The sequence below is a fragment of the Maylandia zebra genome, linkage group LG5 (assembly GCF_041146795.1).
Source record: "Maylandia zebra isolate NMK-2024a linkage group LG5, Mzebra_GT3a, whole genome shotgun sequence".
NCBI classification, from domain to species: domain Eukaryota; kingdom Metazoa; phylum Chordata; class Actinopteri; order Cichliformes; family Cichlidae; genus Maylandia; species Maylandia zebra.
The window spans coordinates 16,021,524-16,033,229 of NC_135171.1; the positions used below are offsets into that span (position 1 = coordinate 16,021,524).

The 11,706-nt window shown below is 40.6% G+C and overlaps 1 protein-coding gene across 2 annotated transcripts; it reads right to left on the reverse strand.

Moving 5' to 3' along the window:
- Positions 1-268: 268 nt before the first annotated feature.
- fam219aa (family with sequence similarity 219 member Aa) lies at positions 269-11,497 on the reverse strand. Of its 2 annotated transcripts, none has more exons than XM_004545214.5 (6): positions 11,250-11,497; positions 7,041-7,137; positions 6,370-6,463; positions 5,604-5,684; positions 3,946-4,021; positions 269-3,508 (listed from the first exon to the last, which is right to left on the reverse strand). In XM_004545214.5, exons 1-6 carry the CDS (start codon positions 11,307-11,309, stop codon positions 3,350-3,352), a joined length of 567 nt encoding a protein of 188 aa, XP_004545271.1. In that variant the 5' UTR covers positions 11,310-11,497; the 3' UTR covers positions 269-3,349. The 2 variants fall into 2 exon arrangements, with proteins under 2 accessions (XP_004545271.1, XP_004545272.1); XM_004545215.5 differs by having other exon boundaries at positions 3,967-4,021; positions 11,250-11,495.
- Positions 11,498-11,706: the final 209 nt, after the last annotated feature.

Genomic DNA, 11,706 nt, shown 5'->3' on the forward strand with positions numbered 1-11,706 from the left:
ACTCAAAGCTAATCACAAATGCCCAACCCCCTGCACTCACTACTCCATCAATCTATTGTTCCCTCCCTCCCCCCCTTGCCCACCTTGGACGTAATGTCATATACTTCAGTAGGCAATCACCCATTACCAGCAGAGTCTCTGCAGGGAAGGCAAGGAAACTCTTCCAGCCAGTAGCTGTTTGTTTCATCTCCTGCAGGGAAAACTACCAGAGTCTAAAGAAGTTAAAGAATATAACTGGATATTACAGAGTCACACGGCACCATCAAAGTTGAGATATCTAATATTTATTTTTATTTTTTTTGATATGTTGTACTATACACAGAACTTTAACACTATTAAAATCTAAATGGAACCTGTTCACAATCATCATAACAACAAATAAAAAGCTTCAGTCTGTGTATGAATTATTTCCCACATGTGAAAGTAAACAAAAAACACACAACTGCAAATAAATAGCATCAATTACAAGAAATTACCCTAAACTCAAGTCAGTGAAGAAGTCAGCTACACCTTAATTTATACATCAGCCACAAGTATTGCAATCGGTAGAAGATAATTGTGATGACTTGTGTGAAAATCCATTAGGATGATGTTAATGGTGGAAAAAAAAATACAGCTCCACAGTCACACGCAATCACTTCCTCATCATATATGCTAACTGTGCATCCACCTACTAGCTACACTGGTGACATTTTAAATTACCTACTGTGCTGTTGATGGACTTTTCTACTTTTTGCACATGATTTTATTGTCTAAACACATGGCACCTTTTTGCAAAATGTAAACTATTTTTAGTGTGCACTTTTCTAAATCAAATGCTGCAGGAACACTGAGGTTCTATCAGGGATAAAAGGGAAATAAGCAATATTTTCTGAATTGTTAATTCAGATAAATAGTTTTTTAGTTATCTCTATCCAATCAACTTTTAGTTGTTTTATGCTATAAATACGGTACTACTTCCTTATATATAGTACAGTGCAAAGGTTCATCTCTTGATGACCACCACTACAAACTTAAACGTAAACAACAAAAAGCAAAAGCAAGATCACAAAGCAAGAGTCCTTTAGGAGGTAAACATTACACACTGTATCTCCAATCGCATCAATCTTTTAGATCTTGATTGTTACTGGTGCTTTTTGTAGTCTTTCATTATCATAACAGAAAAACATAAAAGAAATCAACACATTATCAGCTTTGACAGAACCCCCAGAAACACAGCCGCACATCTAACAAGAGACTCAAAATGAGGCTCTGCACCGTAGATGCGCAGTATTTGTAACTCCTTGAATATTCGTCAGTACTTCTTGTTACTATACACTGCAATTGAATGTAAAGTGCACACAGACTCACATGTACGTTATCAGCTACGTTTCATTCAAGCTGTAGAGCTCATCGATTTTGAAATTATTTTAAAGAGATGGTGTCTCTGAATGCTTCATGATCATGAACAGTGGTACACTTCTAAAAGCTCATTACTTGAATTTTTCTGAAGCAGCTGGCGCGACCTTACATGATCATTTCTTTTGGAGTCGATTCACGTTCAAGTGACTTTTACCATCAACCAAAAAATAAATGTTGTCTGCAGAGTTCTGCCAATCTCAGAGTAATAAAATCATTAAAAAGAAAGAAGGAAAACAAAGAATGCTCTTTCAGTACATTTAAACAACAAATAATAATAATGGATTGCATTTATATAGCACTTTTCAGGGCCCTCAAAGCGCTGTACAATTCTACTATTCATTCACTCTCACATTCACTCGCTGGTGGAGGCAGCTACAGTTGTAGCCACAGCTGCCCTGGGGCAGACTGACAGAGGCGAGGCTGCCATATCGCGCCATCGGTCCCTCTGGCCAACACCAGCAGGCGGTAGGTGAAGTGTCTTCCCCAAGGACACAACGACCGAGACTGTCCGAGCCGGGGCTCGAACCGGCAACCTTCCGGTTACATGACGAACTGCCAACTCTTTGAGCCACGATCGCCCCACAAATAAACAGTTTCTATAGAACCTGAAAATAGTGAATGGCATAAAGCACTGTCAACATATGCTACACGTACAGATCCTGTCCCCACATCAATGAGTTCTATTGTTACTCAAGTAATATGCACTCGTTTCATACTTTACAAAAAAAACGTAAAAATGAAAAGGGATGGCATGTTAATGTTCCTATCTAAAAAAAGAAGAAGAATGACGGGAAAATATAAGATTAAAAAAAGAAAATCAGCATCCAAGCATTATGAGATCACTTCAACATGCTTCAGAACCCTGTATGTGTGACCAACACTACATCCCTACCAATGTATTTCCCATTTCCCACCCCTTTTCTTTCTACTACTTTCCTAAGTTTATGTGAACCGTCACCTAGGGAGGCTAATGCAGACAAACACACTTTAAGTACACATTTACTCGCTGAGCTGACACTATATGGTTTCACTAGATTTACTGATATTACAGTATGTGAACCTAAATGAGATTAACTATGTTTCTGAAAGCACATTAATGTCTCCTCAGCACAAGGATGTGCTAAGGGCTCAATAAAAACGGATAAATTATCTGCACAGGCTGGTCATCTGGGCACAGTGTTAACAGGCAACATGCATTTTTCTGCTTCTTTTTTTTAAACTAAATATAAAACAACGGCCCAGTACAATCTTTGTGTTAAAGATAAACATGTAAAAGAAAAAATAAATAAAAAGAAAGGAATCTGGATTACTACTTTATTATAGCATTAGTGTTTTATCGGCAGCTGGATGATTTAGCACGGTGTTCCTGGGCTTAATCACACACATCATGTTTGACACATATATACACAGGAAGACAAAGCAGACTGGCTGAAAGAAAAGAAAAAGAAAAACAATGGCCACTACAAAGCTTCCGATCTCTTCTTGTCCTTTGTGTACATCAGTAGAAGAAGTCATCTGCTTGGATGGGCAGATGACGCGGTAATAACAACCTGTCACCATCACACGTATTTGGTTGAGCTCCTGTCATTTTACAGTTTTTTTTCTTCACCAGCGTTGCACCATCGCGGTCTGTTTAAGCCAGAAAATCCACAAGCATGAGATGGAAGTTCAAACAAAGTCGTGTGTTTCTCTTAGAGGTAATGTTTCTGCCATCAGTCGAGTCCCTTTTGAACCAACAATGCAGAAGTAAGATGCACAGATCCTACCATAGGAGGAACATGCACAGATACTGTACATATTCAATTTTCGCATTTATAAACCCTTGGTTGTTGTTTTTTTCCCTTTGTGCCTTTGCCAGCCTTTAATTTTTCTTCCTCTGTTGCCACTCTGGTCAGTTGTTGGCCTCAGTACAGGTGGCATGGAGGAGACTGTGTAGGTGGGGTTAGTGCTACTGGATTTGACAGGCTGTGGAGGGAGCAGCCTGGCAGCACATACAAGTGGGGTTGACTGCTTTAGGAGGGATCAGATCCAGATCCTCATCATCAGGAATCTCATCAAGTCGGTAACCGTCCTTCAGGAGCTGGATGTTCAGGTCCTGGTTGATCTGCTGTGAAACCCGAAGAAACAAGTATCAGGCATCAACTTTCTATGCTGATTCTAGAAATATATAGCATAGATCAATAGAGAGAAAATAAATCTTTGTAGTCTAAATTAATAAAAAGACACACAAAGCAGAAATATAGCAGAGTACAGAGAACTTACTAATGTAATGGCTTGAGTCAAGAACCCCAAAAATATAAATAATTTATATATTTATTCTACTCTAAGTGGAAGAAATGAAAAGGAACAAATCTATCCGGATGACAATTATGGAGAAGTCATTACAGGTGAGTGTGAGTGAAAGATCGAAGACGCCAGTGTACACTTGAATGGACGCACATACGCACAGACATCTGGTGTGACAAAGGAAGTGTGTGATCACATGGCGGTTTTCGTGATTTCACCACACGATGCTGTGAAACAATATAATATGTGTATAAATACCTGGTCCCTCAGACATCTCACCTCGGCTGAGGAATATCCTGATGAGGAGTATCTGGACATGTCAAAGTCATCGTCACTGCAAGACACGACATCAGTGGTTAGACATTAAAAATGGGGTGGGGGGGCGTCGATGAAACAGTAAGTTGTAGTGATAATGAAATAGTGGGAATTGAAGCCGGTCGCAGCAGTTGCAGTAACAAAACAAAACTCAGTCTACTGATTCATGACTGCCCGTATCACATTTACAGCCTCTATTGGGGTTATTTATTCTCCAGATAAAGATATTTAAATTTTAAGACTTGCAAACCTCCACAGTTCCACTAGAAACTCAGAAGCTATTATCCAGCATAATGCATGCAGTTTACACTACCTGAGCAGCACTTCTCTTTGAAAAGGGATTATATTAATTAAAGGTGTTATATTCATCTTTCAAAGAAAATCTGAATGTAACCTTTGAAGGGAAACACAAAGTGGTGAAATTTCCAAACTACTGGACCTCACAGAAACATTTTTTCCTACCGTAGTTTCATGTTAAACACTCTTAGTTAAGACAAAGCTGTCGTAAATCGCTTATTACAGCCTGATGAATGTCACTCATGCACGATGAGATATGCGCTCATGAGATCTGATCATTAGCATAACCAACGCCTCCATAACTACTCTATATTTAGCAGAGTCAGTGGAGGCTTTAGAGGACCAGAAACTATTAAAAATGTGTGTTTGATCAGGGCTGTAGTGAGAAAAAGGAACTAAAAGTGTTAATTAGAATGTGATACAACATCTTTGGTAAGTGGTCCGTGACTAACATGAAATTTATCAAATGACGGAGATAAGAAATAACAGAATATTATAGCCTGCATTAGGTTGTGTTAAAGTGTTGAGTGATGCTGGACAAACAACAGCAGAACGACTGTGAGGCATTTGGCTGAGAGACTTTTAGGAAAAATGACTGTATCATGTATGTGGCAATGAAAAAATATGTAATTATAAATAGTAAATTAAATTTTCTTTCATTTCTGTATCATATTTAAGCTCAAAATGTATTCAGACAAAGGTTTTGTCTATTTTTGTCCTGTTGCCTTCGTAGAGAAAGATGATATAGAGATATAGAGAGAGTAAAACGGGGAGACATTGAGTGAAGGACGTGTACATGAATCTAAAATGTGAACAATGAACAAATGGGCATCCCGTGAGGCTATGAGTCAGAGAAAGCTTGTCAGACAGAGTATATGATGCAATACATGATGTAAGCTTTGTTGGCTATCAGAGAGCTCGTTTTACAAGAGCGGGTTTGCCACATGTAGCAACACAAGGGGGTGCGAAGGGTGGGACTCATCTGTGTCAAATACTGTCCTGCTGGCACAGGGTGGATGTGAGCGCTCTCTTTGAGCTGCTTTTGCCTGTCCAAATCCTCACCCCGCTATCCTCTAATCCGGAGCCCTGGGAGAGGCTTTGCCCCTTTTTAGGATACCGGCTGTTAAGGACTCTCTCAAGTTACTCTTTGGATTAATATGCCGACGTGACAGAGAAAGGCCTACAAAAAATACAAGTTCTACAAGGCAGTTGTATTTTTAGCTCATCTGCACACTTCCTAAAAATCTGTCTGTAAAAAAAAATGATTTTAATTAAGTCGACGTGACAACATGTACGGTACCTACCTGTCTGTGTCCAGCGCTACCAGAGGCTTCTCATCTGGGCTCTGGTCTAAGGAGGAGTAGCCTTTGTTTGGCACCACCAGCCTTCAAAAGAGAATGGAGAAGAGCACACTTCTATATTAGAAGTAAACTTAAAAAAGCAATCAGCACATGTCCTTCACATTTGTGAAGAAATCTAACACAACATTACCTGCAATACCTGCAAATGTAAAAGTCATAGAATCAAATAACAGCATTTGATATTTGTGATATGTATGCCATCCATCCACCATCCATTCCATTCATTTCCCCCTAAAAAGAGGCTAATCTGTAGCTTTCCAACTGCAGGCAGTGCCAGATTATCTTTCTGCCTGAGAGAATGTGGGTTAAGATCAGTGGGTAGCCTTTCTTATAGTTCCACTAATCCACCAGGGAGTGGGATTAAACAGATGCGACAGTAATACTGCGGGTTGCACTTGTTTCACTCACAATGTTTTAACACTTGTATCAGCCTTCCCACTCACAAACCACCAAATCTGCCTTTGCTAAAAAGCCCAATTGCATTCTGCTATAGCATTAAGGAGTCTGATGGCATCCAAAGCAGCCCTGCAGCAAATAAAGCCTTTTCAGAGGACGCACAGTCCTCATGTTTTGCATTTCAGGAGCTTTGAGCTTCAGACCTGAATGGGGAACTGAAGATAGAAAAAAATGCTAATGAGCGCAAAGTGTAACATTTGTGGCTGAGCGGGTCAGAATAACAGAGAAACAAACAGGCAGTGGAAGCCGCTACCTTGTCCTGGCATTCTTCTTGGGTTGTTGATTGACAGGACTTCCCACGGTGCCATTCTTCACCGATCCCTTCCTGGCAAGGTCCCTCTGTTTCTCTGGGCAACCACAGGATGCGAGGTCATCAGTAAATGCACCAATTAAGCTAAAAACACTGGCATTGTTCCTTGACTGTTTTTTTTTTTTTTTTTTTAAATCGAGTTTCCTGTTTTCATGTCAAAATTGCTTTATCCAAATGCAGCCTATATAATACAGTATGCCACAGTGTAGCGAACCAAGGCTACTGTGCGGTGCAAGGTCATTTTAATATGGCATCTATTAGGACTGTCCCATATCAGCCAAGTTTTGATTGGTTGTTTAGCCACAAAAAAAGAAAAAAACATCAAGGTCAACAAGAAGAAGTGGCAACACACACAGCATCCGTTAGACAGCTGGTCTCTGAAGTTATTAGACAGTAAGAAAGACTGAAAATAATAAGGAAAATAATTTCATTGACATCCAGTATAGATAAGAAATATCACATGGTGCTTGATGTTTACGGCCTCATGTTGACTTTGGATGACACAGCAAAGCAAACCTGCATACTGTGGTATCCCACAGCAAAGGTAATTGATTTCTAAATGATAAACATGAAGACATGTCATGCATTGATTTGCGGTGTGTTGACTACAATACCTATTTGGACCTGCAGCGGCGAGGGCTTGTAGTTCATGGCCACACTTTCTCCCTTAGTGTCAGGCTCTGCCTCTGAGGTGGAAGATGCTGCGGGGTCCTAGAGAAAAAGAAAGATGTGTTAGGTTGTGTTTCTTTATTTATGACTGGCATTTAACTCTTTACTGTAGAGGTATGTGAGACTGAACAAAGTCCAGTCAACTCACTCAGACGAGAGTGATTGTCTGATTTATTACTAACCAACAAAGCTGGCAAATCAGCCTGCTTTAGAACCTACTCGGGTAAAGCACCCTGGAAAGTTTCCTGCAGCCTTCTATCGCTGCTTGGATTGCAGCATCAATAGGCTTGAGTGTTCGGCCTATGTTAGCAGCTCTCTCTTTCATGTGTGAGCAAGTGGTGATTGCATGGGGAGTTGGCTGTGGGAGAACAGAGGGGGTTGCTGTTGAAGCCACGCTTTCGCCAGATTGAGAGAGGGGAGGTAGGCCGCACTTGGCCTCCTCTCCTCACAGAGCTGCACATTATGTTGATCCCACAGGCCTCCCCTTGTTGCGCTGTGTGGGACTCAGTGGGCCACATGAACGAAGGCTACCAGGCATTTGGCTTTCGATAACTTTGAATACTCTCCAGAGAAACGGGTGCTATATTTAAAAAAGGCTTTAAGCAAATAAATATCTGGAGCTGAAATTTGACACTTTAAGTTAAAAAATTCATACCAGTGGTGTATCTGAAATAGCGTATGCTCCCTGTCTGAATATGCTATGACAATTTAAAATGAATAAGTAGTGGTGGATGGCTAAAACACTTACAGTACTATACCAGTTCAGGTCAATTCTAAAAGACAAATAGAGCTGATCTGTAATCATTTAGCAGAGACAGTAAATAGATTACTGTTCCTCTCGGAGAGGACATGATGCTGCGTTTTGCAATTGTAAAGAATGCAAACCAGAACCGCACCAAAATGTAATGGGTTAATATTTTTAGAATTGCTGAATAATAAAAGAGATGCTTTGCAGTTACATATCAGTCTGTTTATGGGTGAAAAAAGCTGAGTAAGCAGACAGTGCTGGCAATTATGTAACATTAGATAAGATAAACCTATTGTGCCTCATTTAAGGAGCACAGTATTCATCTACAAATTATATACAGCCAACAGTTTTGCATTTACAGTAAACACGTCTGCATTTTATTTATATATTATGCACTCTGTGCCAGTTGGACATGTAGAGCTCCAAGGACAGTAGAGCAAAGTCGATGATCTTCTGTGCTGTGTTGACGACTCTCTGGATTGCTGTCTTTTCCTGAGCAGTGCAGCTGGCAAACCTCACTGGGATGTAGCATGCCAGTGCACTTTCAATAGAGCATCTACAGAAAGACAAACAGCAGCTCTGTCCTCTGACAAGTTACAATTATGACCTCAAGAAAAAGATAAGCTGAAAGATAAAAAGCTATTTTCAACAAGTGACCCATAGCAGGTAGCTCTGCATGTTTGATTGAGGAGTTTTTACACTGGATGCCCTTCCTGACACAACTCCAAAGGGGATTTGTGTCTCCTCCCAGGATCAAACCAGGGATCTTTCACATATTAGACAAATGTGAAACAAGTGCAGCCCAATGTGCTATGGAGCCACCCGCAATGTATGTTAGATCCAAATTCCAAACAACTGTAAAACAGAGTAGTTTGTGTGTGCATTTTCAGCAGCGCGACCATTAAAACAAAAAACAAAAAATCATGAAAACTGCAATAGTGGATACGATACACACATTAAAGGAGGTTGTGAAATCACAGCACACAGATGAGGTATTCCCACCATAACAAGCACAAATATCTTCTGTTCTGTGACAGGCCCGTCCCTTAGAACCTCAGGCTTACCCACCGGATTTTTACTTTGCTTCTTCGTGCTTTCCTTCCACTACAGAAAGATGCTGTGATGTTGTACGGTCACACCGCCTGTCAAATAAATCCTTTTGAAAATTTTCAGCAGAGCCTGCCAGTGAATAATGAATAGGATTCGGTATTAAGCTGTTTGTGACAGAAATTCCTGCCACTTCTTAAAAAATAGGACAGCACAATTACAGACGGCAAGTAGCAGGTACCCACGATAAGCAAGTTAAAACAGGCCCTGGAATATGACAACCCAGAACACCTTGTATTAGGTAGAAAGTTGGCCCAAAGAATTGAATTTAACATTTCCAAACCCAAATGATAATCAAGCCATTGTGGAGGATATTAGGTGGCAATGAGATGCAATGAGATGAGATTAAATTGAACTAGACCTTATAAAACATGCATTAAGAGCATAGATAGTCCCCAAAGACCCTGTATTGACTGCTGACAACTACTGATGAAAGATTAAAGGATGATCTATGACACTTGGGGCATTATATTTATTTATATGTATGACAATAAAACATGGGCCATCGGCCTGACCTTCATCGTGCATTCGCATACACATTCATTCACTCTGTCGTCCTGCTTGCAACCTCTTTTCTACCTGTGATGATGAAGTGCCACAAGGTTGCTGACACGGCATAAGCACCAAGCGATTGCTAGGATTATGCATCACGGCCATCCACTAGCCAATAGCAGCTAAGACTGATACATCAGGTGGCCTTTAAAACAACTGAATGCTTTCCTTATGCAAGGCAGTGATGACTATATCGCTGTCTCAGTGCGTTGCAGGGAAATCTTCCATAAATAGATGTAGCCTACAGTAATCACTGTCAGATGTTCTTGTGCTGAAGAGCATAAAAGGGAAGTTCTCAGGGAAGTTGCTTTTTTTTCCCACTGAAAGAAAAAATATCATATAGAAAAGGAATTAAACGGCTCAAACTTGAGTATTAATCTGATTTATTTGTGTGAAACAGAGTCCTGACAAAGAGGCAGGTGCCATGAGCATTCAAGCATCCCATTCACAATGAAGTTATTAGCATTAAAATGCACGGCCATATGTGGCTCAGTGGCTGAGATCGTGAGCTGAACTATAAAATAATATTTTTAAACCCACATCGCCTTTTACAGTTGAAAGATGAAAAGGAATACACAATGTGATTTCAAGACTTTTAGGGCACGTGCTGACCAACGCCACTGTATGCACAGCCTAAGCAGGGCCATCTCTGATTCAGCTTCACAAGGAAACCTCTCTGGATCAAACACGAGTGCAGACGGATCTGATCTTAACACAGCAAGGTGATCGCTGCTGCACAAAGCAAACGAGACTTTGTGAGGGAAGCCTGTTCTTGTGTGATTTCCTCAGGGGTAGTAAGGCTGGAAAAGCACGGGTATAATGTGAACAGTATGACTTGGAGCACTGCTTTTGCCTAACCCCCTGAGGCAAACGCTTAAAAAGAAAAAAAAAAAGAAAAAAGGGCAGCTGTTTGAGGCTGCTTTGTTTCACATGTGAAGAAAAAGGCTTCTGTGTTAGTAATATCTGGCAGTGATGTACTGTTGATATAAAAGCACTTAAAAATGAACGCAAAACTGAACGCAGGGAATGAGGCCAGTTGTTCAATTTGTCAATAGTGACCACGACTTATTTCAAATCTAGAGAGAGAGAAACATTATAAGCAGAAGGAAACGGTAATGACGTAAGTTGCTGGTGCTGAAGTAAATCCATTTCAATTTTTTCTGACAGGTCTCGAAACTTGTCAGTGGGTAAAATATGCAGGGACTATCCTCTTACTTTGGGCCTGCTCGAGCCAACTATTACCACACTTCAGTCCGCAGTATGGGTATTCACGCCATTTGGACTCACCCATCCCGACCCAAATAAGACGTCACCAAATGACGAAATGTGAAAACAGTGAGCTGTGTCAGCTATTGATGTAAACAAGCGCATACTGACGTGAATTTGAAAGAATCACGATTTCTGCAAAGTGCGCAGTTTAATTGCTTTGAGAAAAAAAAGTAACGGCTTGTTCATCTATCAGTTATTACATGTAATGCTAATATATTTATCGTACAGAGAAACCAACAGACGCGTTCCTTTCCTTTCCATCTATAGATGGTCGATTTACACCCATCCCACAGAGCCAGCTTGTCCCAGAGCTCCAAATTTTTATCGGCTAGCTCAGAGGCAGATTACATGACACGGCTATCACTATAAAACCACACAGGCGACACTAAAACTTGCCCTTTTGCCTACATTATAAACTGATTTGCATGAGATTTGTATTTTGTTTTTTGGGTGGGGGGATTTGTCTTTCGTCTCTTACCAGAGGCTGTGTCTCTCCGTTAACTGGAGGCACTTGGAACCTGTCGATTTCTTCCATCATTTTGCCAAAGCGTCGCAGAAAACGATGCAGGGGTTTAAGCTGTACGTCGAATGTACTCGAACTATGCCAGGTTTATGGTGGTCGGCAGTCGGCATCCTTCGTTAATCAGCATGATAGCTGCTCGTTTTCTTCCATCCTGACAGAGGTGACTCGACAGCAAAACAGCAGTACCGCCCCACTTCCGGGTCTATAAATTATTCAGGCAAAAACCGTCCAATCAGAGATGAGATCCCCACTGGAACTGCGCCGTGAACCAAATTCGTTTTTTCAGTTAGAATTGCAAAGGCAAGCATACGCGCGTTTTTGTGTTTTTTGTTTTGTTTTGGGGGGATTTTGGAGGGGGAAGGGTGTTTGTTTGATTTTTTTTTTAAATTTAATATAAAAATACACTTGTTTC

What these genes read in the sequence shown, in the direction of transcription:
- fam219aa (XM_004545214.5), bottom strand. Translation starts at nt 11,309, where the DNA reads ATGATGGAAGAAATCGACAGGTTCCAAGTGCCTCCAGTTAACGGAGAG. An exon ending in GCCGCTGCAGGTCCAAATAG is followed by an intron (nt 6,464 to 7,040) that starts GTATTGTAGTCA and finishes GTGGTTGCCCAG; the next exon opens with AGAAACAGAGGGACCTTGCC. An exon ending in AAGAAGAATGCCAGGACAAG is followed by an intron (nt 5,685 to 6,369) that starts GTAGCGGCTTCC and finishes TCTCTTTTGAAG; the next exon opens with GCTGGTGGTGCCAAACAAAG.